At 48.0% G+C, this 25,393-nt stretch overlaps 1 protein-coding gene across 2 annotated transcripts in view; it reads left to right on the forward strand.

The window, feature by feature from the left end:
* Nucleotides 1–25,393, forward strand: part of FGD5 (FYVE, RhoGEF and PH domain containing 5) — a 116,337-nt gene that overhangs the window by 30,594 nt on the left and 60,350 nt on the right. For both annotated transcript variants that reach the window (XM_079794674.1, XM_079794675.1), the window contains exon 3: nucleotides 16,608–16,740. In XM_079794674.1, the coding sequence (XP_079650800.1) occupies nucleotides 16,608–16,740 (133 nt within the window). The remainder of the gene's footprint in view (nucleotides 1–16,607; nucleotides 16,741–25,393) is intronic.

Genomic DNA, 25,393 nt, shown 5'->3' on the forward strand with positions numbered 1-25,393 from the left:
GTGTTCAGTTTTGTGTTTGGATATGACGATGGGTAAGTGGAGAGTGGACAGAGAGACGGGTAGATAGTTGGACAGGAGGGTGGGTGTCAAACACTGGTCCGTTGTCCACGGTATTATCTCGTCCAAGACGGACTGGCCCCGGGAGACCTCTGTGCCGTGCTTCCGCCCCACTATTAAAATAGAAAACAATCACTATATTTTTAAGAGTTGTTATATTTATCAAACGAAGTCTTACGTTTCTTGTTCTTAATTTTAAAATCCTGGGAGTTGAATACTTGATATTCCTTCAAGGAAAAGGGAATCTAAATCGAGTTGCCTTTTTCTCATGTTTGACATTTCACTTGATTTATTTTTTTCCTTTTTAGTTTCTGGCTCTCCATGAAAGGAAGGGTCCCCATCCTGAACTTAGCACAATACCTGGCACACAGCAGGGTCTCTGTAAATACTGAACAGCATCACAGTGTGCTTAACAGCCTAGGTGCCCTGGGGGTCTGGGCAGCTTGGAGAGTGTCCTGCACATGTGTTAAAAGTGAGATTTGAGCTTGAGAGGAGAAGGAGGCTGATGTGCTGTGCCAGATGTCCTCTGCTGTGGTCTTTTCCTTTTAGCCTCGAAATCTTGGCCTGGGCTCCCCCTTCCCTCCCGAGATGCTCTCTTGGGGACCAACACTGCGTCAGACCCGACTGCAGGCAGCCCTCCGCCCCAGGGTTCCACAGCAGGCGTTGCATGCAGAGCACCATCTGGATGCCAGGAGACTCACCAGTCCTGAGGGGGGAATATGCCAGGTTCACCCTGCTCTTCTCCCCCACCTCTGCTATTGAGAAGGTCCCGGCCAGCCCCTCCCCATCAGGGAGCATTTTTCATGGACAAAGAACTAGGCTGGAGAGAATGTAGGAGTCTTGGTATCTAGAGAGCTTTTCCAACTTCTTTTGATCCTCACAGCAACTCTTTGGGATTCCCACCTGACAGGTAGAGGAACTGAGGCTCAGAAAAGAGAAGTGGCTTACCTAGTATTGCACACTAGGGGAGCTTGGATTTGAACCTGATTCTCCTGATCCTTTCAGGTACAGCATTTCTTACATCTTAATAAGCCTAAAAACAAAACAACAACAAAAAAAAAAAAACCCCAACACCTATTAAAATGCAGATTTCTAAGTTTTGCACCCAGAGTTTCTGATCCACAAGGTCTGGGGGTGTGGCCTAGGAATCTGAATTTGTAACAAATCCTCCAGATAACCCCAATTCACCCTTCGAGAAACACTCCCCTAACCATGTGGCTTCTCCTTAACCAGCTTTGTGGAGAAGTCACCTCTCCCTCAGGTCCATTCCAGAGGGAAGGCAGCTTTGGGACCTGGCTGACATTTCTGTATTTATGTAAAGTAAGGGATAGGAGAAAGGGTTTCTTCAAAGACAGCCAGCCTGCACAGGTAAGTGTAGTTGGCAGTGCCTGAGCAGCTTGCTTTTCAGTCAGACTTGGTTTAAAACCCTGGCAACATAGTTTAACAGCTCTGTGATTTGGGTCTAGTCGTTTTATGTCTCTGTGCCTCAGTTTTTAAATCTGTGAAATGGAGCTAATAATCCCTTGTTGGGGAAAACTAAATTAGTGTTGTGCTTGAATAAAAAGGAAACCCCACTTTCTCCAAAATAGAATGCATAAAACCCTGTTGTCTCACCATGCCATTGTTTGTGCTGTTTTTCCTTGCTGTAAATCTTTCCCTCATCTCCCCTAGTAACCCAATACTGTCAGTCTGGTCAGTTGTAAAAGTCCATGATGGGTGTCCGGTTATCCTCTAAGGTGTGCAAAGAGGTCCCCACCCCTGGGTTTTAGAGTAGCTGGGAAGAACAGGTGTTTAAGAGTTAACAGAAAATCTGCCTTAGCTCACTCAGAAAATATATAGAGAGCTTCTAGGTTTTCATTTGTTTTATTTTATTTTTCCTTTTCTGTCACTAGTACATGTCAACAAAATATTCCTGATGCCCCGACCCCAAGTAAGGGTTCTGAAGGCAGATGGGGATTCACCTGCAAGAAAGGCTTCATCCAGTTGCATTCTGAAGTCATCCTCAACATGCTGGCCTCATCCACCCATAATTTATTCTACTCTGGGAAGTTTGAATGAAAACTATACTGTTAGTCACTTCGGGATTGGAAGAGACTTTTGAGAAGGGGGTATCCCATCTCTCACAGAATGCTTCAGTTCTCACCAAGCCAGTGCTTGAGTGACTTCGGGGACGGAGTTCTCAGCTCCTCATGCAAGGCTGTGGCATCCTTGCAGTTGTATCTATTAGTTCCTCTTCCTCTTTCAAAAGTTTCTCAGATAAGGGAGTCTGGGAGCGGTGGTGCAGGCAGGATGAAGACAGCAGGACTCCACTTGCTGAGGCTGGGATGTGAGAGACTTTATCCAGACAGGGACCCAGACGCTCGAGCAGGGTTACTAAGTGGGCTTTATATCGGAAGCAGCATAGTTGAGGTGAGCTCTGGAGTGGAGATCACCCCAGTATGCTGTTTTACAGGCTTTCCCATTTGTACACCACCTTAATACACTTTATCATAGGATCCTGCGGCATTCCATGAAGGTCCTCAGTTCCTCCCTGACTAGTGAGAAAATGATCCCAAAATCTGGAAGGGCTAAGACTAAAGTTGGGGGCCAGGGGCCCCATAGGTAGAGAGGAAGGGCGAAGAGATGAGGAGTCCGGCTGCTTGCAGGCTGGATTTGGAGCTGGGTGTAGATGCAGAGGTGAGAACCCATGCCCACCAAACCCTGTTTATTTAGGTAAAGGCAACTTGCTCCTATGAAAACTCTTCCCTAGATGAGACTTCCAACTTGCTTCACATAAGACTTTTCTCCTGGAATCACTAACTTGGGGTTTTGTTATAAATGCAGATTCTGAGGCCACACCCCAGACCCTGTTTTCATTGAATCTGGGTACATAATCTGATCTTCATGTAGAAGAAAATGTTTCAGCGAGTTTGGGGGCTCAAGGGGTCCTCCACAGGGGAGCTGAAAGATGGGATTCATGAGGATGGGGCTGAGGGAAGAGGGTGCCGTGCCGACCTCTCGGTTCTGTTTTCCAGCTCATTGCCTCATTTCCAGCACTTTTCTTTCGTCCCAAGCCAGGATGGCCTATGCGATGGGTGGTTTTCCCAGCCTTCCATTGTTGTAGTCTCTGTCCTGGGTGTGTGGGGAGCAGGCTGTGCCAGATGGTGTTGCAGCCAAACTCTCAGAACCCATATTTCAAAGCAATTACAAAAAAAAAAAAAAAAAAAAGGCAGGCTTAGTTGCTTAGCTCATAAACACTTCCAGATACTGGGCCACAGGCCCCAAAAACTACTCACACGGCACCCAGGCCCATGGCGGGGAGTCACCTGACATGCCCCTTGCACTGGGTCTGGGGAGTCGGGAACCACCATTCAGGGTCAGGTCGCTCAGCCTCTCTGGGCCTCAGTTTCTCCTCTTAGTTGGAAGTAACGATGCCTACCTTACAGGTTTGTAGGGAGAATCAACTGAGATGAAATATGTGGAAGTGTTTGTAGACTGTCAAGTGCTGTGCAGTTCTTAGAGCCGAAGGTTTTGGGAAAAATCAAAGGAGACTAAATTTAGGGAATCACTCCCCTAGAGGCAGCATATGTAATTTCTTTGGAGTCAGAGATCAGTTCTGGTCCTGACTCCACCACTTCACAAGCCTCAGTTCTGTCATCTGGGACATGGGCTGATAATACCCCATTTGTCCTGTGTGAGGAGTAAATGAGACCGTGCAGGTAGGGTCTTGGCCAGGGCTTGGTACACAGGACGCCCTTGGGGTAGCCATAATCTTAACACTATGCCATGAAAGATTTTAAGAATGAGATTTTTGTGATGATTTGTTTGGGAATGCTGTCCTCTATTTTAAACATCTAACACCGTGGTCGGCAAACTGCGGCTCGCGAGCCACATGCGGCTCTTTGGCCCCTTGAGTGTGGCTCTTCCACAAAATACCATGGCCTGGGCGAGTCTATTTTGAAGAAGTGGCGTTAGAAGAAGTTTAAGTTTAAAAAATTTGGCTCTCAAAAGAAATTTCAATCGTTGTACTGTTGATATTTGCTCTGTTAACTAATGAGTTTGCTGACCATTGATCTAATGTGTCAGTTTGCTTTCCTGCCCACTGTCCCCCTCGACCTCCCAACAACCTGTGAGGTGGGTAGGCAGAGCAGGGATTTTCATCGCCATTTTATAGATCAGGAAACTGAGACATGGAAGGAATGGTTTTGCCCAAGGCCACAGGGTGATTAGAAGAACAGGAATTTCCTGATTCCCAGAACAGCCCTTCTAACTCTCAACTATTTTGAGGTTGAAAATCCAACCCCAAAATGTATCCTTAGTGGGCTGTAGTCTGGAGACCTGGGCCTGCCCTGGATGGAGCTTTCAGTAAACATTTAAAACAGCAACAACATAGCTACTATGTTAGAGTCACTGTTCTAGATGCTTTTTATATGTCAACTCACTAAATCCTCACAAAAACAACAACAACGATGAGAATAGGTACTATTATTCTCCTCACCTCACAGATGAGCAAACTGAGGCAGAGAAAACTCACCCCAGGTTGACTAGCTGGGAAGTGGCAGAGAACCAGGTTTGGAAACAGGTGGGCAGGCTCCAGATTCCGTGCTCCTAATCAGCATTCTCACTCAAGGACTGTGGCAGTTCACGTAGAAGGTGCTGGGGTACAGAGGTGAGGGGACATGACCCCACATTTTGCTGCAGACTTGCCATGTAGCCTGGGGCAAATCTCTTTCCTCCATCGCCCGCAACCCCCAGCCTTACTTTGCCTACTTTTGTCATGGGAGCATTAAACTGTCCAGCTCTAGCAAGGGTGGCATGTCTCTGTGTCCCAGGGAATGTCTGGGGTGTGGAGTGGCCAGCTGGAGCCCCAGCCAGCCATTGTGTGTTAGACTCACAGGGCGGCTGGGTGTGGCCCCAGCACTGCCAGGCTCTCCCCATGGAGGAAGTGTCCATGTTTACAGGAAATGCAAGACAAGGCCTAGGAGGTGGGCGGAGGAGGGGCAGCCTGCCTCCAGGAGCCCTGAAGATGTGTCTGGGCATTGGTGGGGCTGAGGGCAGGTGCCCCTCTTCTCACCTCAAGAATGAGGCTTTTTGTTGTTGTTGAAGGGAAAGGTCTCACTTCCCAGGCACCCCAATCCCTCCCCTCCCGACCTCCCCCTAGACTGCCTAGTCCTATAGGCCTCTAAAACCCCCTCCTCCCATGGGAGGCTCCTGGGAGCAATGGAAAGAGTGTTGAGCTGAGTGATAGATAGAGCTACTTCTATTCCTTCTGGCTCTGGACCTCAGTTTCCCAACCTGTTAAATGGGTGACTTGTCCCAGCCCTAATGAACGCACAGCAAAGCTCACTGCCCTTGTGGAGCCCACAGCCCAGCGGTGAGGACAAGATGGGAAAGGAACAGGCCAGTCCCATTCAGCCCCGTAACCCGGCAGTACAGGTTGGCCTCACAGAAATGTCCCTTAAGAAGAGTGTGTAAATTGAAATTTTTTTGGGGAAAAATGGGTCCTATGTTGATTATACTGGAAGTAAGGGTTTTATATTTTTGTTTTTGGTGGTTTTTTTAAGCCTAAATAAAAACTGGAAAGGAAACTAACTTCATTGAGTCCACGCCAGGTGTCAGGCATTGTCGTCATTGCTTTTACATGCTCGAAATCACCCTTGAAGAAGCAAGGGTTATATTTGGGGACAGAGGACCTGAATTTAAGTCTTAGGACTGCCACTTGCTAGCTGGGTCACCCCGAGCAAATCCCTGAGCTTCTCAGAGCCTCAGTGTTCTCAGGTGTGAAATGAAGATACTAGTTTGTTATGTCCTGCACCTTCATCTTCATCCCACAGGCTTGCCACCGGCTCCCCAGACTGTAGCCAGCCTCCTGTGATCTCCAGCCTCCAGGGTGTCTCCCTCCCTTGGCTGTTCACAGGTGGCCAGGATGAATTCTCCAGGGAGCACAACTGGTCAGGCCCTTCTCCTGGCTAGAACCCTTCGATGCTCCCCAGTACTCCTGGGATACACAGTCCAGGTGCCTTGGCCCTGCATTGGAGGCCCCGACTGCCTCATCAGCCTCTTCTCCCAAACCTCCTTACCTCATAGTGGATGACTGTGGCTCCCCATACCCCCGCCCTGGCATTTCTCCTCTCTGTGCCTGTGTGTAAACTTCCCTGGAATGTTCTCCCCTGCCACTCTTTTCTTTGTCTCCCACTCAACCTTCAGACTCAGCTTAGATCTCACCCTGGGCTAGAACCCTCCTGTGTTCCCTCCCCTGCAACACACAGACTGAGGATCCCTTTTCTCAAAGCACTCATCTCCTGTCTGTCTGCCTGTGTGCATCCCCACTAGGCCATGCGTGCCCTAGGGGCAGATAAGGGGTATCTCCTTCACCCCTGTCCCCCCAGCACCACGTAGGGCAGAGCTGATTTTGGTACATCGCAATCTGTGTCTGTTCACGGATGTACACAGGGACCTGGCTAGAGGTGCTTCCCCATGAGTCAGTTAAAACCAGGAGGTATTAAGTGAGCACCTGCTAAGTGCAGAGTTTAACATGGTGGACTGGCAGGAAGGAGCTCAAGTTTGGTGAGGAAGACAAATCTTGTCAAAAGCTAAGATGAGGGGTGTTTGTGAGTACTGGGACATGTACGGTGCCTGTGCAAGTAGGTGTGGCTGGGCAGGGGCAGATTCTGAAGTTTACCCAACTTGGGGTGGGGGTGGGGTCTCTTTAAGAAAAAGATTATGCAATTAAGAATATAAAATAATTTGTGGAGCCTTAAAAGAGACCCATGCAGGTATGAAGCTTACACCTTACTATCTTCCTGGTAGACCTGCCTTAGTAGTCAGAGAAGGCTTCCTGGAGTAGGAGGTGAGGTTGGCACTGGATCCGGAGAGGAGAATCCATCAGCAAGGGCATTGGGGCCCTGGCTGGTGTGAGGGTGTCAGGTCAGCAGACGTCCCAGGCATCTGTTCTCGGCTGCAGCCCCTGCCCTGGAAAAGCAAGGTGGATTTATAGACTCTTAAAGGCCTTTGCCAAAGGGAAGCATTTTCTGAAAATGCTGGTTTCCCATTTGAGGCAGAGGAAGTGGATGAAGTTCAACAAGACCATAAGATCAACCATATGACCAGAGTGCATGTGTGTTATTGTGTGTCTGGGTTAAAGTGTGTTGTCCTTGCTTCATCACCTTTCCTTCTGGATCTGAGCCCTAGTGTGTTTGTCTCTGTCTGGCTCTGAGTGATTGATTTCCTATGTTCTGATCTAAGCATTCCACTCTGGCCACATGTGACTCATGTGGTCATGCATGTGAGAAAGGCCTCCACCCTCCTGCCCTCCTGTGCCAGTTGCACTGTGGACACTTCTGTGTCCTGGCACCTTTGGCACATGTGCATGTCTGTCTCCCAGCACAGGGAAGACAGCAGTGAACCAGGGGCATGAATGTGTCTAAGGAGTAGGTCCAGCTATAAGTCATCTGCTTATGGTTCTGTCTGGGAGAAGCTGATGGAAGGGGAATAGCAGAGTGGACCTTGGGCATGCTGTTTAACTCCACAGAACCTCAGTTTACCTAGATGAAAAATGGGGATGATAATGGTGCTTGCCTTATTACGTGGTGGAGAAGATCAAATGGGATAATCCATAAGATGCATTCAACTCAGTGTTCGATAAAGATTAGCTGCTGTTGCTGCTAGAAGCAGTATAGAGTAGGTTCTGCAGGATAGAGTAGCATAGAGTAGGTTCTGTAGGTTCAGTAGGCTCTGAAACCAGATTCCCAGTGTTCAGACCCCGGCTCTACACGTACCTGCTGGCACCTGTTTCTCCATCTATAAAATGGGCATGTTGCTACCTACAGAATACAGTGGATTGGAGAGAATTCATAAGGCATCTGGCACATAGTAAACCCCCTAAAATCTCTGGCTTCTGCTTCTATTCTTGCTGCTGCTGCTGCTGCTATTGCTGTTATTATTGGCTGGATGTGTCCATGTGGAAGGGAGAGGTGGGACAGGGTGACTGTTTTTCAGATACCACACACAGAAACCACAAACTACCCCTCTCGTAGTTCCTGGCAGCTTCAGATGTGGTGTGTGCTTATGGAATTATAGTGCCCTTCATGAATCTTCAGCCATTGCATCCTCTCCGGCTGCTCCAGGTGGCAGCAGTGGCTCCCGGCCCCTCCCGCCTCCCCTGTGGCCTGAATCCCAGAGCAGAGACAACAGGAGGAAGATGTGTTCCAGTTTCCTCGTGTTTTGGGCTGGGTGCTCAGGATCAACAACCATGGAGCCCATCTTGCAGACGAGGAAACTGAGGCCCAGAGAGAGGACGGGGTCCACCCAGTGTCACACAGCAAGTTGGTATCAGAGGTGGGCCTAGAACAGTCTGTAAGACCTTGAGGAGCTATGCCTGATTAATTCAGCCCTTGCCATTAGCTCAAACTGAATGTAGCAAATAGAACTGCTAGGCACTGTGCTGAGCAGACCAGCTACCTCGTTCATGCACATCATCTCATAAACCCTGAAAAGGTAATTACTGTTACCAGCTCCATTTACAGATGAAGAAAATGAGGCAGGGAGATTAAGCAAGTGACCTAGGGTCATTGGGCTGACAAGTGGCAGACCCGGGTCCTGACCTCAGAAGATGGAATTCCAACACTTGTGCCCTTTATCCTTAGTCTTTTCTATGGTCGCAGTGGAATATTATTCAGCCATAAAAAGGAATGAAGTCGTAGGACATGGGTGAGTCTTGAAATAATTATGCTAAGTGAAAAAAGCTAGATACAAAATGTCATATGTTGTCTGATTTCATTGATATGAAATGTGCAGAATAGGCAAATCCATAGAGACAGAAAGTAGATTAGTGGTTGCCAGGTATTGGGGGAGGGAAGAGTATGATTGACTGCTAAAGGGTATGGGGTTTCTTTCTAGGTTGATGAAAATGTTCTAGAATTAGATGGTGATTGAGGATGGTTGCACAACTCTGTGAATATACTGAAAAGCACGGAATTGTACATTTTAGCAGGGTAAATTTTATAATATGTGAGTTATAACTCAATGAAAATGTTATAACAGAAAACAAATCCCTATAAAACCATTGACACTGTGTTTTAAGAGGAAGGGTGGAGATGTCACAGGTCAGAGAGCAAGGATATACTTCTGTTTTTACTTAGTGAAAAATGGAAACTAAATTTTTTAAAAAGCCTCTCCTTCAGTCCTGTTTCTGGGAACCATTACAAGCACTATCCCTTGGCTGACCCTGGGTGCAGATTGCATTCCCTCTAACAGGGAATGGAGCAGAGCCTCACTCTGGACGTGAGAGGCTCCAGACAGGCAGCTGCTCTCAGAGCCTGGCCTCCATGCTGTGGGACGCATGCAGCCTGGCCTCAGCACACAGTTTCACATGTGTAGGTTTAGGCCCTTTGGTCTCTAAACTTACAGCGCTGACCACATGGCTCTTTTGCCTATTTCCCTGACATCTTTCATGACTCCTGATTTACAGATTTAAAAAAAATAAAAAATGAAAACTGAGGCGTTTTGTTTCTCTACCTCTATTTCACAGATGTGCAAACTGAGACCCAACAGGATGGTCCTATAGCCCAGATCACGCAGTAGGTTAGAGATGAATCCAGGACTCCCAGTCTTGGACCCCTCTCCTCTTCAGCTCTTTCCACTGTATCAGATTGACGGTTCCCAGTTACAATGCAGATAGCTCTAGCTGTGAAAATCCCAATGTCCCTTTGAGAAAGAGAAGCATGGGAGGGGTCAGTTTTGAGTGACAAGGAAGTATCAGAGCAGAAGGTGCCAGCTGGGGAAGGCCTAGAGGGATCATTTGAGTGAACTCTGAAAGTGATATGGGAAGTAGGCAAGAGACGGGACTGAATGTCTGAAGATGTGGAAATCCCTGATTGTGCACCTCGCCCTCCCCTCCATCCACTTCCAAACTCTTCCAGCCGCTCTGCTAATTAGGGTAGTCATGTTCGCCAAATCCGTCATCCTGTCGTCTCCATCTCAAACTTTCCAGCTCCCATCCCTGAAGCTCCTGCCCCTCCCCACCGAGCTGGCAAGCTTTAGAAAGGTCCTAGTCTATCTTGGAGGAGCCAAAGGATGTTGCATCTGCAATCTGGCCTCCTCCACACATGTTATAGCACCAGCAAGGACAGACTTTGGGGCCAAAGCGCCTGCTGAGAGATCCCTAGTGGGGGAAGTGTTCCTTTTTTTATGAGTTATTAGGCCCTTTTGGCTGTGCTGGGGGTTATGACTCCCAGCAAGTATCATAGGAGAGGATTTAATGGGCAGTTGGATAGCCCTGGGCCGGGTTACAAAGTGCTGGTCTCCCCACATGGATGCACATGTCCTTTTATGACTCTAGCCTGCTGGAAAGGACTGTGCTCATTTGAAGGGTCATTTAAGGTAATGAGCTCTGTGCAGCTTTAATTTATGTTCCCTTTAAAGCACAAGTTGACCCAGAGGGAGGACACAGCTCCCTGGAGATCAGTCTGGGGGTTTAGAACTTGGGCCTTGCGCAGGCTCTTCTGGGTTGGCCAGTAAGGACTTACTACATGCCAGGAAGTGTCTCTATCATGTTCTCCTTTAATCCCACAACGAACCTACGTAATCATCCCCACTTTACAGATAAGAAACTGAGAGGTTGGGTGACTCGCCTAAGGTTACACAGTGACTCTCTTCTCTCTGATGCCAAAGTTTAGGCCCCTTGGTCTCTACACTTACAACCCTGACCATGTGGCTTTTTTTTTTTTTTTGCCTGTTTCCCTGGCATCTTTCATGACTCCTGACGTAGAGATTTTAAAAGATTAAAAAATGAAAACTGAGGCATAGGAAGGTTAAGTAACTTGCTTAAAGTAGAGCTGGAATTCAAACCAAGCAGTCTGACTTCTGAGTCCACCCTCTTAACCAATACTTTGCCCTATACTTTCTTTGAGGCCAGAGAGAGTACTTCAGTCACCTTTGATTCCTCCATGTGTTAGCTCCTTGAAGTAGGTGCTAATCTATATTTGTTGAATATGTGAGTGAAGGAATGGGTGGGTAGAAGGGTGGATGATTGGATGGCTGGATAGCTAAGGGGATAGATGGAAGGATGGCTGGATAGATAGCTAAGTGGATGGGTAGTTGGATGGATGGACAGATGGGTGGATGAGTGGATGGAAGAGGATATAGATGGGTCAGTGGTTGAGTTAGAGGGCTTTCTTATGTGTAATGTATTGGTGGATGCACAGAAGCTGTCTAGGAACAATACCTCACTTAGTTATGATTATAATAGGTATTTTAATTAGAGAGGTTGTAGAACAAGAACATTGTCTATTTGTTTTCCATCAGTACCTATAAGACAGAGCCTGGAACATGGAGGGCTCTTAATAGGTGTTTTTTTTTTGAATGATTGAAAAACCAAACAGACAGGCACCAGGTAGCCAAAAATATAAAGTTTTGCAGTCTTCCTTAGACCATACTGTGCAAAGGATCCATCTCAGAGTTGTATGTTGACAGACTGGGGAGATGGATGTGGTGTGTAAGGGTTTCCTCACGGGGAGAAGTGGTTACTCACCCAAGACACAAGTTCTGCCAGGGCCTGCCTGCCAGAGCCTTTGGACAGAAGGTGTCAAGGAAATATTTCTCAGAGCTGTTTTCTTTCCCTGGGTTCGAAGCTCAGCCTGGTAGCAACTATCAAGGGTCTGAAGGAGCAGATCTGTAGACACTTGGGGTCTTAGAATCAGAATGTTTTGGTTTGCTTATTTAACTGATTTCTCCCCAAGATAAGGTCTGTCGCTATAACTTTCATTGGGTCTTCAAAGACATTGGGTGATACTTGCTCTTTTCTGTTGTGAAAGCACATTTTTAATGGCAATTTATCCTCATTTGTTGTGTTCACAGTGAAATAAAAAAAAGTCAGAAATATCATCAGAGCACCTGAACCTTTGCCTCCTGACTTACGTTTTAGGGATCTTTTGAGAAAACAGAAGTTACAAGAAGAAGTAGAATTAAAAGAGCATGGGCCACATTTCTAGCCAAAGCTGAGGTTGGATTGAGGACAGATGGTTGGTGGGTCAGAGGTCACCGGGTTTATTTCTGGGAATTTCCAATGCTGAGCAAGATCATTTGAGTCAAATGTTATAGATTAATAATTATATGGTTTACTAGAGGCCTGGTGCATGGATTCACACACCAGTGCGGTTCCTCAGCCTGGCCTGCACCCACTCGCAATCCGGGACCCCTTGGGGGATGTAGTAGTATGCGAAATGGCAGGCTGCCAGGGAGGAGCCCGAGCCTTGCGGGAGCCCCCAGCGCCCACTCATCCCTGTCCGCTGCACCTGCCGCCACTCCGTAACGCCGCCAAGGAGGTGGAAGAGGCTCGCACTGCTGCAGCTGCGCTCGCCAGCCATGAGCCCAACGTCTGGTGCCTGTCGGGTCAGCTGAGCGGCGCTCCCGCTGTGAGAGCTCACTGACCACCAGGGGGCATCTCCTGCATTGAGTGTCTGCCCCCTGGTGGTCAGTGCACATCATAGCGACCAGTCAAATGGTGGACTGGTCGAACGGTTGACCAGTCGCTTAGGGTTTTATATAGAGAGATTTTATTTTATTTTTATTTTATTTTATTTATTTTACTTTATTTTATTTTATTTATTTTATTTTATTGTTAATCCTCATCTGAGGATATTTTTCCATTGATTTTTAGAGAGAGTGGGAAGGAGAGGGAGAGACAGAGAGAAACATCTATGTGAGAGAGACACATTGATTGGTTGCCTCCTGCACACACCCCAACCATGGCAGGGGAACCTGCCACTGAGGTATGTGCCCTTGACCGGATTCAGACTCAGAAACCTTCAGTCTGTGGGCCGATGCTCTATCCACTGAGCCAAACCGGCTAGGGCTATATGTTTTATTTTAAAGTGTTAGAAGAACACACAGTGTGACTTCATGGTTTATCACTTAGGATGGAACCAGAGTAATAGCACATGTTAAAAATTAGTTGACTTTAAGACAACAGTAGGAAAATAATAAAATAGCCAAGGCTGAGCTGGTAATGAAGAGAGCTGTTTTACATGATTTAACTCATTAACCCCCCAACAGTTCAATTAATTAGGCACCGCTGAGGCTTGGAAAGGTTAAACATGGCCAATAAGTGGCATGCCAGAATTTGAACGCAGTCTGACATGGGAGTGTGAGCTCTCATCTCTGCAATCCACTGCCTCTTGAAATAAAATAAAAAGCAGCACAAATAACAAAAAACAAAACCTGCTTTGCCCTTGCAACCTGACATCCACACTCCTCAGCACTCTGAGGGAACCCAAGTGGGCCTCTGTTTTCATGCCTATAAAATGGGATTGAGCATTGGGAGAGGCCTCTTCAGAGGTAACATGTGTTGGCCTGGACTTGCCATGTGACCTTGATCCAGCGCCTCCCCCTACCCGGGGCGGGGGCGGGGGGCTTTCATGAGCTCTCTCCCCAGTGTCACCCAGGGCTCAGCTGGGCTCCATGGAATCAACCCTGTGCTTGGTTTGAGACAGAGCCCCCAAGTTCTATGATGCCCAGCAGCATCCGATGTTGGGCAGACTTCACAGCAAGCATCAGGGCCCAAGGACACCTACCTTCCCGTGTCCCAAGTTGAGCAGAGCCTTGCCTGACAGGCTGAGCTGTTGGATTTGAATTCTAACAGCACTGGAATATCCCTGAACAACTTAAGCAAGAGGGTGACACAATCAGATGGGGTTTGACAAGGTCCCTCTGGCCACTGGGTGGAGAACAGATTGGAGGGCAGCCAGGGTGGGACGGGAAAGAACAGGAAGGCAGCTGTTACAGATGTCTGTCCAGGCAACAGATGGCTTGGACCACAGAGGCTAGGACAGAGATGCAAGCAGAGGTGAGAGACATTTAACAGTAAAACCGGAAGGGGTTTTAATGCTTAAGTAGGGGCTGGCTGTGCAAGGAGATGCTCAGATTTCTGGCTTGCTGCTTGGGAGGATGGTGACACCAGCACCCTGTGGGAAGCTTGACTGGGAGTCCTTTCCTCCTTTACAACACATTCTAGGAAAGGCCTGGCATGTACCTTCTTCTCATGATGAAGAGGAATGGTTCAGGGACACAGGTAACTGCTTCATCTCTTACCATGACTGGTAATCCTCCACAGGAAGTCATGGAGCCTAATGGAGCCATTCCTCTTAAGGGGAGAGCAGGGTCCACTCCATGTCTGCTGGACCTATGGTTGCAAATTGATGCAGGTGGCTCTCGAGGGAGGAGAGCCAGGGCTCAGTGAGCCATGCAGTCACTTTCCTGAATGTGGTTCTGAGCTTGCTGAGCAAGTACAGTGTGCCTGACCTTTAGGCTAGGGACAGCTCCTCAGTGGAGGGAACCGGTGGTCCCTGATGGTGAAGGAGGTTAGGGAGGTCCTTGGAGGACTCTCTTATGCCTTTATACACCTTGGTGATATATAGCTTGTTGCAAAAATATGTTGTTTGCTCTCACAGTTTGAAAGAAAAAGGCAAACAAAGTATTTTTTGAAAAGAAAGAAAAAAAGGTCTAACCAGTGGAGTAGCCAGTCGGATAGTAAAGTAGATCTTGGCTCAGCCTAGGGTTCAGGGTCAAGGCTCAGCCGGGGTCAGGACTCAGTTTTGGCCTCTGCACACAAGGGCACAGTTACAAGTGCCCTCCATACATACATTATGTCAGCAGACGCCTAGGCAGGAACAGGCCCCACCATCACAGGCCACCTTATCCTTGATCTCTCTGGCCTCATGGCCCCCATGTGGACTAGGGGATGCTTATCCTGCTCTTGTTCCTTGGGCTTCAAATTGCTGTGGAGATAGGCATCCTGTCTCCTACAATAATTGAGAAGGAGCCCCAGGATGGGCCCCTAGTTCAGATGTCGCCTGAGGCTCAGTTTCTCCTCTTCTGATGTCCCCTGCCCTAGCCATGCCTCCCCTGCCTGAACCAGGACCTGAGGTGGATGCAGTGCTCCTGGGCTAGAGTCAGGCCTATCCAATCCAGCAAGTGGATGCTCCCTTCTCTCCTCCCATTCATCCATCCATCCATCCATCCATCCACCCACCCACCCACCCACCCATCCATCTCTCCATCATTCCAGAGGGCAGGAATAAGTGTGTGATAAAAAGTTAGTAAGACTAGATGCCTGGATTTTGCGTATGAAGAGGAGTTTTGTGAGAAGTCTGGGACCACATTGCCAAAGGCAGGAGGGAGCCATTGAAGATTTTTGAGCAGGAGAGGAGTATGGCCCGATCTCTACTGTAGAACAATTACTCTGCTGTGTGGAGAGGGAGGCCAGGAACAGGGATCAGGGCAAGGGGGATATTATGGGGCCAGAGCCGCCTCTGTGGGGATGGCTTGGAATTCCAGAAGGGAGAATTCTTCTCCAGGTCGGTCTGTGTCACATGCCAAGCGCTTTGCTGCCTCCGTGCCTTTCCATAGCTGCTCTCCCCGCCTGGAACACGTCCTCGTGCTGTCACCAAGCTGGCTCCTTCTCCTCCTGGTCTCACACTCAGAGAGGCCCTCCCTGAACTATCTAAACTATCTAGTTCCACTTTGTTATTCTCTATGAAAGCACCTCCTTCCCATCCTTTACTTATCACAATTTGTGATCATACATTAGTTGTCCCTTTTTGAGAACAGCGACCATATCTGCTTTAGTCACTTGTGTTTTACTGGTTGTCTAGCTCTGTGCTTGACATAAAGCAGGCAATCAATAAATATTTATTGTACGCATATATGAATTAATTAATGGCATGCCTACATAGTAGCCATAGCAGTATAGATATGAGATTGTTATCATACCTGTAGAGTTGACCCTTGAACAACGCGGGTTTGTACTACACTTAAACACATTTGTTCAAGGGTCAACTGTACTTTCTATCCAGTTGGAAACCCGTGTGTACAGAGGGCCAACTTAAGTTATACTTGGGTTTTTGACTGCATAGGTGATTGGTACCCCAGACCCCAGTGTTATTCAAGGGTCAACTGTATATGCTTTCTAAGCATTGATCCTCATAGCATCTGCCAAGAACTTGAGATGGGGATTATCCCCAAGAAGACTAGATAGAAACTAATATCCTGAGATATGTCTTGTCCATGACCTAGCTGATGGCAAAGCTGGGATTAGGGGCCGGCATGTGTATCCCACACTTTGTCTACTACATCCTTGCATTTCTTCTTAGGCTCAGAGAACATGGCCACCTGTGGACTGACCCTGTTGTCTGATCAGCCAGTCTAGACCACCAGATCAATCATATTGAATATCTCTTGTCCTCATAGTAATTATTTCTACCTTCCTTTGGCATCACAGCCTGCCTTGTATCTAACAGGAGAAGGGTCTGTCTGAGACAGCATGTGTAAAGCACTGAGGCAGAGTTTGGCATGTTCGAGGAACTAAAAGGAGGCCAGCATAACTAGAATGGGGACAGGTAGGAAGGTTTGTGTCTGTGTCTTACTCACTTCTGGGTCTCCATGGAGGGCACAGAGCTCTCTGCACACATTGCACTTGTTATTGGCTTATAGCATTAATTGGTCCCCTGGCCTATTCACTTTGCCTTTGCTGGACACAGAGCTCTAACCTTCTCTCTCCTCTGCTCTGACCCCAGTGCCTACACAGAACCCTACAAGGTCTGTCCCATCTCAGCCGCAGCCCCCAAGGAGGACCTCACATCGGATGAAGAGCAGGGAAGCTCCGAGGAGGAGGACAGTGCTCCAAGAGACCCCAGCCTCACCAACAAGGTAGGGTGCCTCACCCAGGGTAAGGGGCCAATGGGATGTGGGGGATCAGAGATGTGAAGGTGGAGAGAGGATGGCGAAGGACCCACTCCATCCCCTTTTGATGTGGAGGGAGCTGTTGGCAAACAGCCAGGCCCGCGCTGGATACAGAGGCTGAATCACAGAGCAGCCGGGGCTGCAGCATTAAGACACATGGCAGGCACGGGGTCCTGTGTTGGTGATGCAAGGGCGACTACTCCTGCTGATACCCTCTTGGGTCTGAGGAAGTTTGGGCTTCCCAGAACCTTTGTGGATGAACTAGAATAAAGCTTCCTGAATGAATCAAGACAGACCTGGAGTCTAATGACATGGGCCCCTGGACCTCAGTTTCCTCGTCTGCAAAGCGGGGAACATGAGGGTGAGATGAGTTAAAGGATCTGAGTGAGTTTCCTTAACTGTATCCAGAAGTCTGGGAAGAAAGTTGGTTTCTCCATACCCTGCAGTGGTGCACTAGGAGGTGGGGCTGAGAGAAGGGCTGCCTAGCCCTTTGTTTGGAGGCAGATAGTCACTTGGATCCAAGTCTCAGTGGAGACCCAGACCTTCCTATGGAGCGCTGGTGCATGGTGGTAATTACAGTTGTCCCGCAGTGTCCTCGGGGATTGGTTCCAGAATCCCCACAGATACCAAAATCCACGGCCACTCAAGTCCCTTCTATAACCTATCTTTGCGTAGAGGCTACAGCAGGGTGTGCCTATGTATCATTTTATTCGTGTGCCTTCAAGTTTTGCTTTTTGGAACTTTCTGTGATTTCTTTTCTTTTTTTTTTAAAGAATATTTTTGATCCTCGGTTGTTTGAATCCACAATATATGTGCTCGCTATTGGGTGCTCATGGTGAGCCCTGCTTCACTTCCATCCACTGACATCATCTCATTCCTTCCACACTCCCTTTCTGGGAACCGAGAATTGCTGTCCATGTTTTACATTTGAAGAAACAGAGAGGTAAAGAACTTGCCCAGCGTCACTATTCAGCTGGTCTTCAGTGTTACCAGGGAAATATCACAGGGTGATGAGAGCCAGGAATTAAGACCACAGGGGACAGGCGAGGAAGGGTTAGATGCTTGAAATTCTCTCCACTCCATCTTCTGGGCCCCTTTCCTGCCTGCCTGTGAGGATAGCTGGGAAGGCAGAGGAACACTGCCCTCCTATCTGACAGACCTCCTTTAGGCACCTTGTCCTGTGTCTGTCTTCCACACTTTGTCATCTCCTTCCGATCCTAGGGTAGGCGTGTCACTGATGAAAGACTGTTCATGTAGAAGCACTCAGCAGGAGTGCCTGGCCCTTACCAAGCATTTTATGAATGGTGATGTCTTTCGTTCTGTTTTTATACCCTTGATTTCTTTTAAAAATTCATTTATCTCTCCATACAGTGTTTTCATAAAGTGACCTGGCCAGTGCCATGGGGAACCCTGAAGGGGGCTTTCCCACCGGGCCCCTCGTCCCCTCCCCCTTTCACTCTTGTCCCTGCTTCCCCCCCTCTAGATAGAGTGAGTGCTTTCCTGGCACCAAACGCTTGCACATTTGTTATCTCTTTTATTCCCTATAACCCTTGTTTCAAAGTCAGTACCATCATCCCTGTTTTACAGTTGAGGAAGAGGTTCAGAGAGTTTAAGTGGTTTGCCAAGGCCACACTGCTGGTGATTGAGGGGGTGGGGATTCAAAAACAGGTCTGGCTGGCTCCATGCCCAGTGTTTGTTTGTTTTTGCTGCAGTCCTGGGGACCTTCTCTTACCTCTTCACTCCTCCCTGTTTCCCAGAAAGGAACTATTGACTTTTTTGGGAGAAGGAAGGGGAACGTTGAGTTAGCATGCCTTGCCTGTTTAGAGATGGATTTGCCTTTCCTGGGCATCCCTGAGGTCATGGAACCTGGGAGCAGGAAAATTATAGTAGTTATTGGGAATGTGGTCTGAATCTGAGCTCTGAATCGGGTGTGGGGACCATGCCTGGAAGAGTTGAAGAACTGATGGAGCAGCGGGGCCTCCCAGATGTGACTTTGGGGCTCCCAGGTCCCCCACCTCGTGTTGGCTTCCTACCATGGTCACAGAGTTCTCTGTTAGACCTTCTTCTGGAACCATCCTCATCTCCTCCTCCAGCTGTGTTACCGCTGACCAGTCGCTTTCTGTCACGCAGTTCAGCCTCCCGTCTCTAAAATGGGAGCATTAATAGTAACTTCTGGGCTATGGGTTGAATAAGAACACAGATGGGAAAGTGCCGGCCACATAGTAGGGGCATAATAACGACCTACTGAGTCAGAGTCAAAGGGAAAGTGGGAGAAGGGAGGGTCTGGCCTCCCAGGATCCCTTGTGAAGACATGAGGTACGAGGGCCCTGGACATTGGTGATCGGCATCCCAGCCTTCTGGTCTCCAGGCTGCTCCTTGGACACCCCCAGGAATAAGAAGCTTATAAGAGGCAGGGTAGCATAGAGAACAAGAGCTTCACACCCACCCAGCTTTGCCACTTGCTAGGTGAGTGATTTGAACAACTTCTTAACCACTCTGTTCCTCAGTTTCCCATCTACAAAATCGGGAAAACAATCACAGTACTGCTTCAGAATAGTTATGAGAGTAAACACGTCTATGGAAACTGAGAACAATGCCTGACACACAGGAAAAGAACACACGAAGGTCAGAGCTTTCGGGTGGGAAACAACCTGCCTCAGGTCAAGTGGGACTCGGCAACAATGCCAAGTCATGGAACGAAGGCAGCTCCTGCCTCAGTCAGGGGCCTCTGATACATCCTGCTGGGGGCCAGCCAGGTGTGGGGCCTGCATAGGGAGCCCGGGTCGGAGACCGGAGCATCCTGTCATTCTGAGCAGAGGGAGAAATGCGGGTCTAAGATTCCTGCCGGCAGGTCAGTTCACTCTCGGGAGCCCAGCCTTCTGATCTATCCAACGAGGCTGAGCTTCTCTGTCCCACCACCCCCTCCTCCTTCTTCGTGAGGTTTTCATCATGTGCCAAAGTCGAAATTACGTTTAAAACTTACGCTCTCATCACGTGAGATGTGCTCTACTAGATTCTCCCTGTGGCATATGAAATCATCACAGGTGAAGGTTAAAGACCCCTGGAATACTCCTTCCCAATCCCCGTGCCCTTACCGAGGTAACTGTAGTACCCAGTTTGGCATGAACCCTTCCAGAACTTTCCTCCTGTATTCACCCACATATTTTATTATTATAAGTGGAAAATGGGTGGTATTGTTTGTGGAGTTATTTTTCCATAAATTATATACTGTAAGAAACCTGGAGTAACTCGGGTTGGTTGGGTTTATACACAGAATTCTTAGTATTTTCCCATAGTGGTATATAGAAGTCTAAATTATTTTTTAGCGCTGCGTAGTATTCCATTTTATGGATATGCGGTGGCTTATTTCACCATCCCCCTGCTGAGGGACCTTTGCCATGTTTTTCATGTGCTTGCATCACCAACAGCATTGCAGTGCACTGCTCATACACCTCCTTAGATGCACGTGCAAGATTTCCTCTAGGGCAGATCCCAGAAGGGACTCAGTGGATCGGCGAGCGGTCTTTGTACCTGCTGCTAAACTGACCCCTAAGAGGCTGTTCCAGAGCGCTCAGTGTGGAAGAGTTCCCGAGTTGCCAGGCCTCGGGGCAAGTGTGCAAGGAGATTTCCAGAGTGAGCAATCTTTCCTGGCTCCTGTTTGCTGTAGACACTTGGTGGGGTGGGAGGTGGGGAGAAGGAGCATTTATTCCTGATTCTTTGTCTTCCATGGTGTCTGAAAATTCTGTTTGTCCAGAAGGCAAAGACCTCTCCTCTCTGTGCCTCCATCACATCATTGGGAAAATGGGACCCAGATTTCCATCTCCAACCACCTTGCAGGAACAGGCCTAGAGAAGGTATGAGTGAGCAATAGAACTGCTCCCCACCCCTCCCCCTGCCTCAGGAGTCAGGTTGGGGGAGTGGAGGGGTGAGTCGCACCCTTCTTACAGTTTGATATGGTTTATGTAAACATAAAGGGTGGTAAGCCCCACTCTTCCTAGATGTTTTGGGGTGACCAAGTCAGGACGGGGGAGAGGTTGTTGGAGCAGGATAGGAAGCTGAACTCAACTAGTCCACCCACATGGGACCTCTTTCTCTCTCCCACTCCTAGACATACAAAGGGTGTGGGTTGAAGGAAGGAGGGGGCAAAAAAGGAAAAATGAGAAGGACTTAAAAATAGATCTAGCTGTGAAAGGAGACATTCAAAGGTTGGCTGGCCTGTTGCTCCTCCCTGACAATGAGCCCAGTTCTCAGACTAATGGGTACTTTTCAAGCTAAATACCAGCTCCCTCGAGACCAGCCCAGGGGTTGGGGCCCCTCCCTAGCCTGAGACCCATCGTCACGGAGTTTCCCTGACAGGTCCACCCCTGACCCCGGGCAGAAGTTAGTGCCCTGCCTCTGGAACAGACTCTCCTGCCATCACGCCCTCCGTGGCTCCCCATTTATGCAAGTTGTCTCCTCCCTGGCTGCACCTCCTTGCAGACCTCACGCCCGTAGGCCTTTTACCTTTGGCCTTACCCTGACCGTCTGCCTAAGTTAAAGGGTCCCCGTGAGCCCTGGTTACTTCCATGGGCCAGTCTCCAGCCTGGGTTAAGTGTCCCCCTGTGCTTTCTCCACGCCACAGACCTCGGAACCCACCTGTGCAGTCCTGCACATTGCCCCCCTGCAAATGCTACTTCCCCTGGTCCCGGGGAGGCCCTTCTAGACTTGCATCAGCTTCCTCAGGCTGCAGCCAGCTCTCCTTCCCAGAAAACAACCTCGTCCCCTTTCCAACATGAATTCCCTCCCGTCTGCAGCTCTTCTCTCTGTATCCTAACTCAGTTTCTCCCTGTCCCTCCTCCTCTTCAACAGAAATTTATTTATTTACTAAGTACTCACTGAGCACCTAATATGTGCCAGGCACCCTTCTATGGGCTCAACATACAGCAGCCACAAGTCAGGCTGGGCACCTACCTGTCCTGGTGGCATTTACATTTTAAATAAGAGGAACGGTCAGCCAGAAACTCCTGAGGTGGCACAGGTGGTGAAAGTGCTGTAAACAGCAGACAAACAAAACGCATTGTGATGGTGGAGGACAGAGCACCAGGGGTGAGGATTGAGGAAAAGTTAGGGAGGTTAGAGTAGGCCTTTATCCCCATTTTTAAAACTTACGTTAAAATATACGTAATGTAAAATCCACCATCATAACCATTTTTAAGTGTGCAGTTCACCGGGATTAAGTACATTCACACTTGTGCAACTGTCAGCACCATCCGTCTCCAGAACTTTTTCATCTTCCCAAACTGCAACTCTGTGCCCAATAAACGTTAACTCCTCATTCCTCCCCTCCATCCCCCCAGTCCTTGCCAATCGCCATTCTACTTTCTGTCTCACTGCTCTAGGGACCTCATTCAAGTGGAATAATACAGTATTTGTCCCTTGTGATTGACTTATTTCACTTCCCATAATGTCCTCAAGGTTCATCTATAGTATAGCATATGTCAGAATTTTTTTCCTTTTTTAAAATTTTTTTAAAATATATTTTTATTGATTTTAGAGAGGAAGGGAGAGAGGGAGAGAGATAGAAACATCAATGATGAGAGAGAATCATTGATCGGCTGCCTCCTGGACTCCCCACACTGGGGATCAAGCCCACAACCCAGGCATGTGCCCGGACCAGGAATCAAACTTTGACCTCCTGGTTCATAGGTTGACACTCAACCACTGCGATACACCGGCTGGGCAGAATTTTTTTCCTTTTTAAGGCTGAATAATATTCCACTGTATGTATAGACCACATTTTGCTTATCCATTCATTAGGTTGATGGACACTTGAATTGCTTCCCCATCTTGGCTATTGTGAATAATGCTGCTATGAACATGTGTGTACAGATACCTCTTTGAGACCCGGCTTTCGGCTCTTTTGGGTATAGATCCAGAAATGTAATTGCTAGATCATATGGTAATTCTAAGTTTAATTTTTTTGAGGGGCCACCAGACCGATTTCCACAGCAGCTGCACTCCCACCAGCAATGCATGAGGACTCTAATTTCTAAGGGAATTCTGCCTTAATGAAGAGGAAACCTTTGAGCAGGGAGCTGAATAGTGTGAGGGAGAAAGCAATGGGAAGATGTAGGAACAGAGTGTTCCTGACAGAGAACAGCAGTGCAAAGGTGGGCTGGTGGAATGACCTTCTTGAGCTAGAAGACTTGGTCAGTGTGGCTGAAGCAAAGAAGAAGGAGGTGGTTAGAAGAAATTTTGTAGGACTTTCTTCAGCCCACAAACATATTCAAACCTTCCCCATGCTTCTTCTTCCTCACTGTTGTCATTTGCTCTGCATGACCTCCCCTGACCTCCACAAACCAGGCCCTCTCCATACTGTCCACCTCAGACCCCGTCTTACTCAGATCAATGGCCTTCCCTCTTCCTTTGGCTTCTCAGTCTCCGTCCTCTCCTGGTTCTCTCCCTACTTCTTTGACATCCTACCCTGCCTACGCTGCCACATGAGACATTTATTTTCCAAGGCCTGAGCTCCGGCCCTGCCTCTCATTTTGTGTCCATTGCTCAGTCAGCCCATTCCAGGGCAGTGGCCAGCCCTACGTAGATGGCATTCCCAGAGCTGACTCTCTGGCCTGACCCCACCGTGCAGCCCCACACTCTAGCTTCCAGTTGCCCCTTTAGGCCCTTCTCGGAAGCCCTGCAGACACTTCGAACTCCACACATCCCAAGCTGAACCTGTTATCTTCCCACCCCACCTCCGACCTGCTTCTCCTATGTGTTTCCTCTTACGGTTGTTGGCACCAACCATTTCATCTTCTGTTGCCCTGTGTTAATCATGGATCAAATGAAATTCAACTAATGTGTAGACTTTTGCAGATATCATGAAGGATATAAAAATGAGTTCTATCTGTTCTTTCTTTCTTTCTTTCTTTCTTTTCTTTTCTTTTCTTTTCTTTTCTTTTCTTTTCTTTTCTTTTCTTTAAACTCACCCCAGGGCCTTTGCGCTTGCAATTTTATCTACTTGAAACACTATTCCTGCTTCCTATACAGCTGGATATAGGTCTTAAGTTAATGTCACCTCCTTAAGAGGGCCTACCCTGCTCACCTGCTGTGTTTGGCAATGGAATTTCTGTTTATTTCCTTCTTCATACTTACCTCAAACCTTGATTGTGTTCTTTATTTTTCTGTACATTCCTTACCTTTCCCTGTCAGAATAGCTCCCTGGATGCCAGGGACCTTGCCTGTCCTATTCACAGTTTTGTCCTTACTGCCTGGCACATAAAGTAGTATTCAGTGAATAGCTTAGAATAAACTAATAAAGAAATGAATACATTAGACTCAGCTCCTGCATTTAAGTAAGGAAAACAAACTTGAATGCAAGACAGTTTAATGAAATGAAAACACTTATTTGGTTCCGTGTTGTTTACTTGGCACAGCGAGGGGCCAAGCTGCACTCCAGCCCTGCTTCTCCCCGGCTGCCCAGTAACCATGCAGAGAGTGCAGCGTTCAGTACAGTCACACAAAGAGATACCTCAAGGCAGCATGAGTGGAGGAGGATGAGGGAGGCAAACTCTCAGAGCACAAAGGGATAGGAAAGAATAGGGCCCCAAAGGTTCGGGAGGTGTCCATGTTCCCACATGTCTCACACACCTTGTTCCAGGTCCTGGAGGGCTTGGGGGCTGTCAGGAGCCAAAGGGCTGGATATGGGCTCAGTGAGAATGTCCGGGCACTGAGAGAGCTTGTTCTGTGGCTGATTTTCCTCTCTGCCACAGTGCCCCTCCCCCCACTTGTTTAGGATTTGGGCCCCAAGGTCATACTCAACCTCGCTTTCTCCTTCCTGACTTCGTGGCAGTCACTGTGTATACCTAGTATATAATCCTGCTGCTGAAAGTTCGCCATGCGAGTCCCACACTGGCCTTTTCCTGTTGTCAAACAGTCCGAGCTTGCCAGTCACAATCACGGTCACTCGGGGATTCTGGAAGGTGAGAGAGCTAATACAGGCATTTGCAGATCACTTTGTTTTGTTTTGTTTTTTGTTGTGGTAAGAACACTTAACATGAGAGCTACCTTCTTAATGTACATAGATGGATAAATGGATAAATAAAATGTGGTGTATACATATAGTAGAGTTTTAGAAAGGAAGAGAATCTTGTCACATGGATGAACCTGGAGGACATTATGCTAAGTGAAGTAATGCAGTCACAGAAGGACAAATGCATGATTCCACCAGTATGAAGAACCTAAAACAGTCAAATTTATAGGAGCAGAGAGCAGAATGGTGTTTGCCAGGGACTAGGGGAGAGGGAAATTGGGGGTTGCTAGTCAATGGGTAAAAAGTCTCAGTTATGCCGGAGATTGCTTTGACTTACAGGAAGGAAAAGTAAAGCTCATAGAGAGGCCATCACTTGCTCAGGGTTATTTGGCAGGTCAGAGGCAGTCAGGAGTAGAAATCAGGCTTCCTGTTGCCTCATTCAGGGCGTGCCAAGACAACTTGATGCTTCTACAAATGTATTACACACTGCAGACAGAATCAAAGATTCTTTCCAAAATTAAACGTTTTTTAAAGTATCCAGGCCAAACCCAGACTCACACTAGCCTATAACCAGAACAAGGCAGGTGTCCGCATGAATTAGAAGCTGGCCAC

Source organism: Cnephaeus nilssonii (genome assembly GCF_951640355.1).
Source record: "Cnephaeus nilssonii genome assembly, chromosome: 17".
NCBI classification, from domain to species: domain Eukaryota; kingdom Metazoa; phylum Chordata; class Mammalia; order Chiroptera; family Vespertilionidae; genus Cnephaeus; species Cnephaeus nilssonii.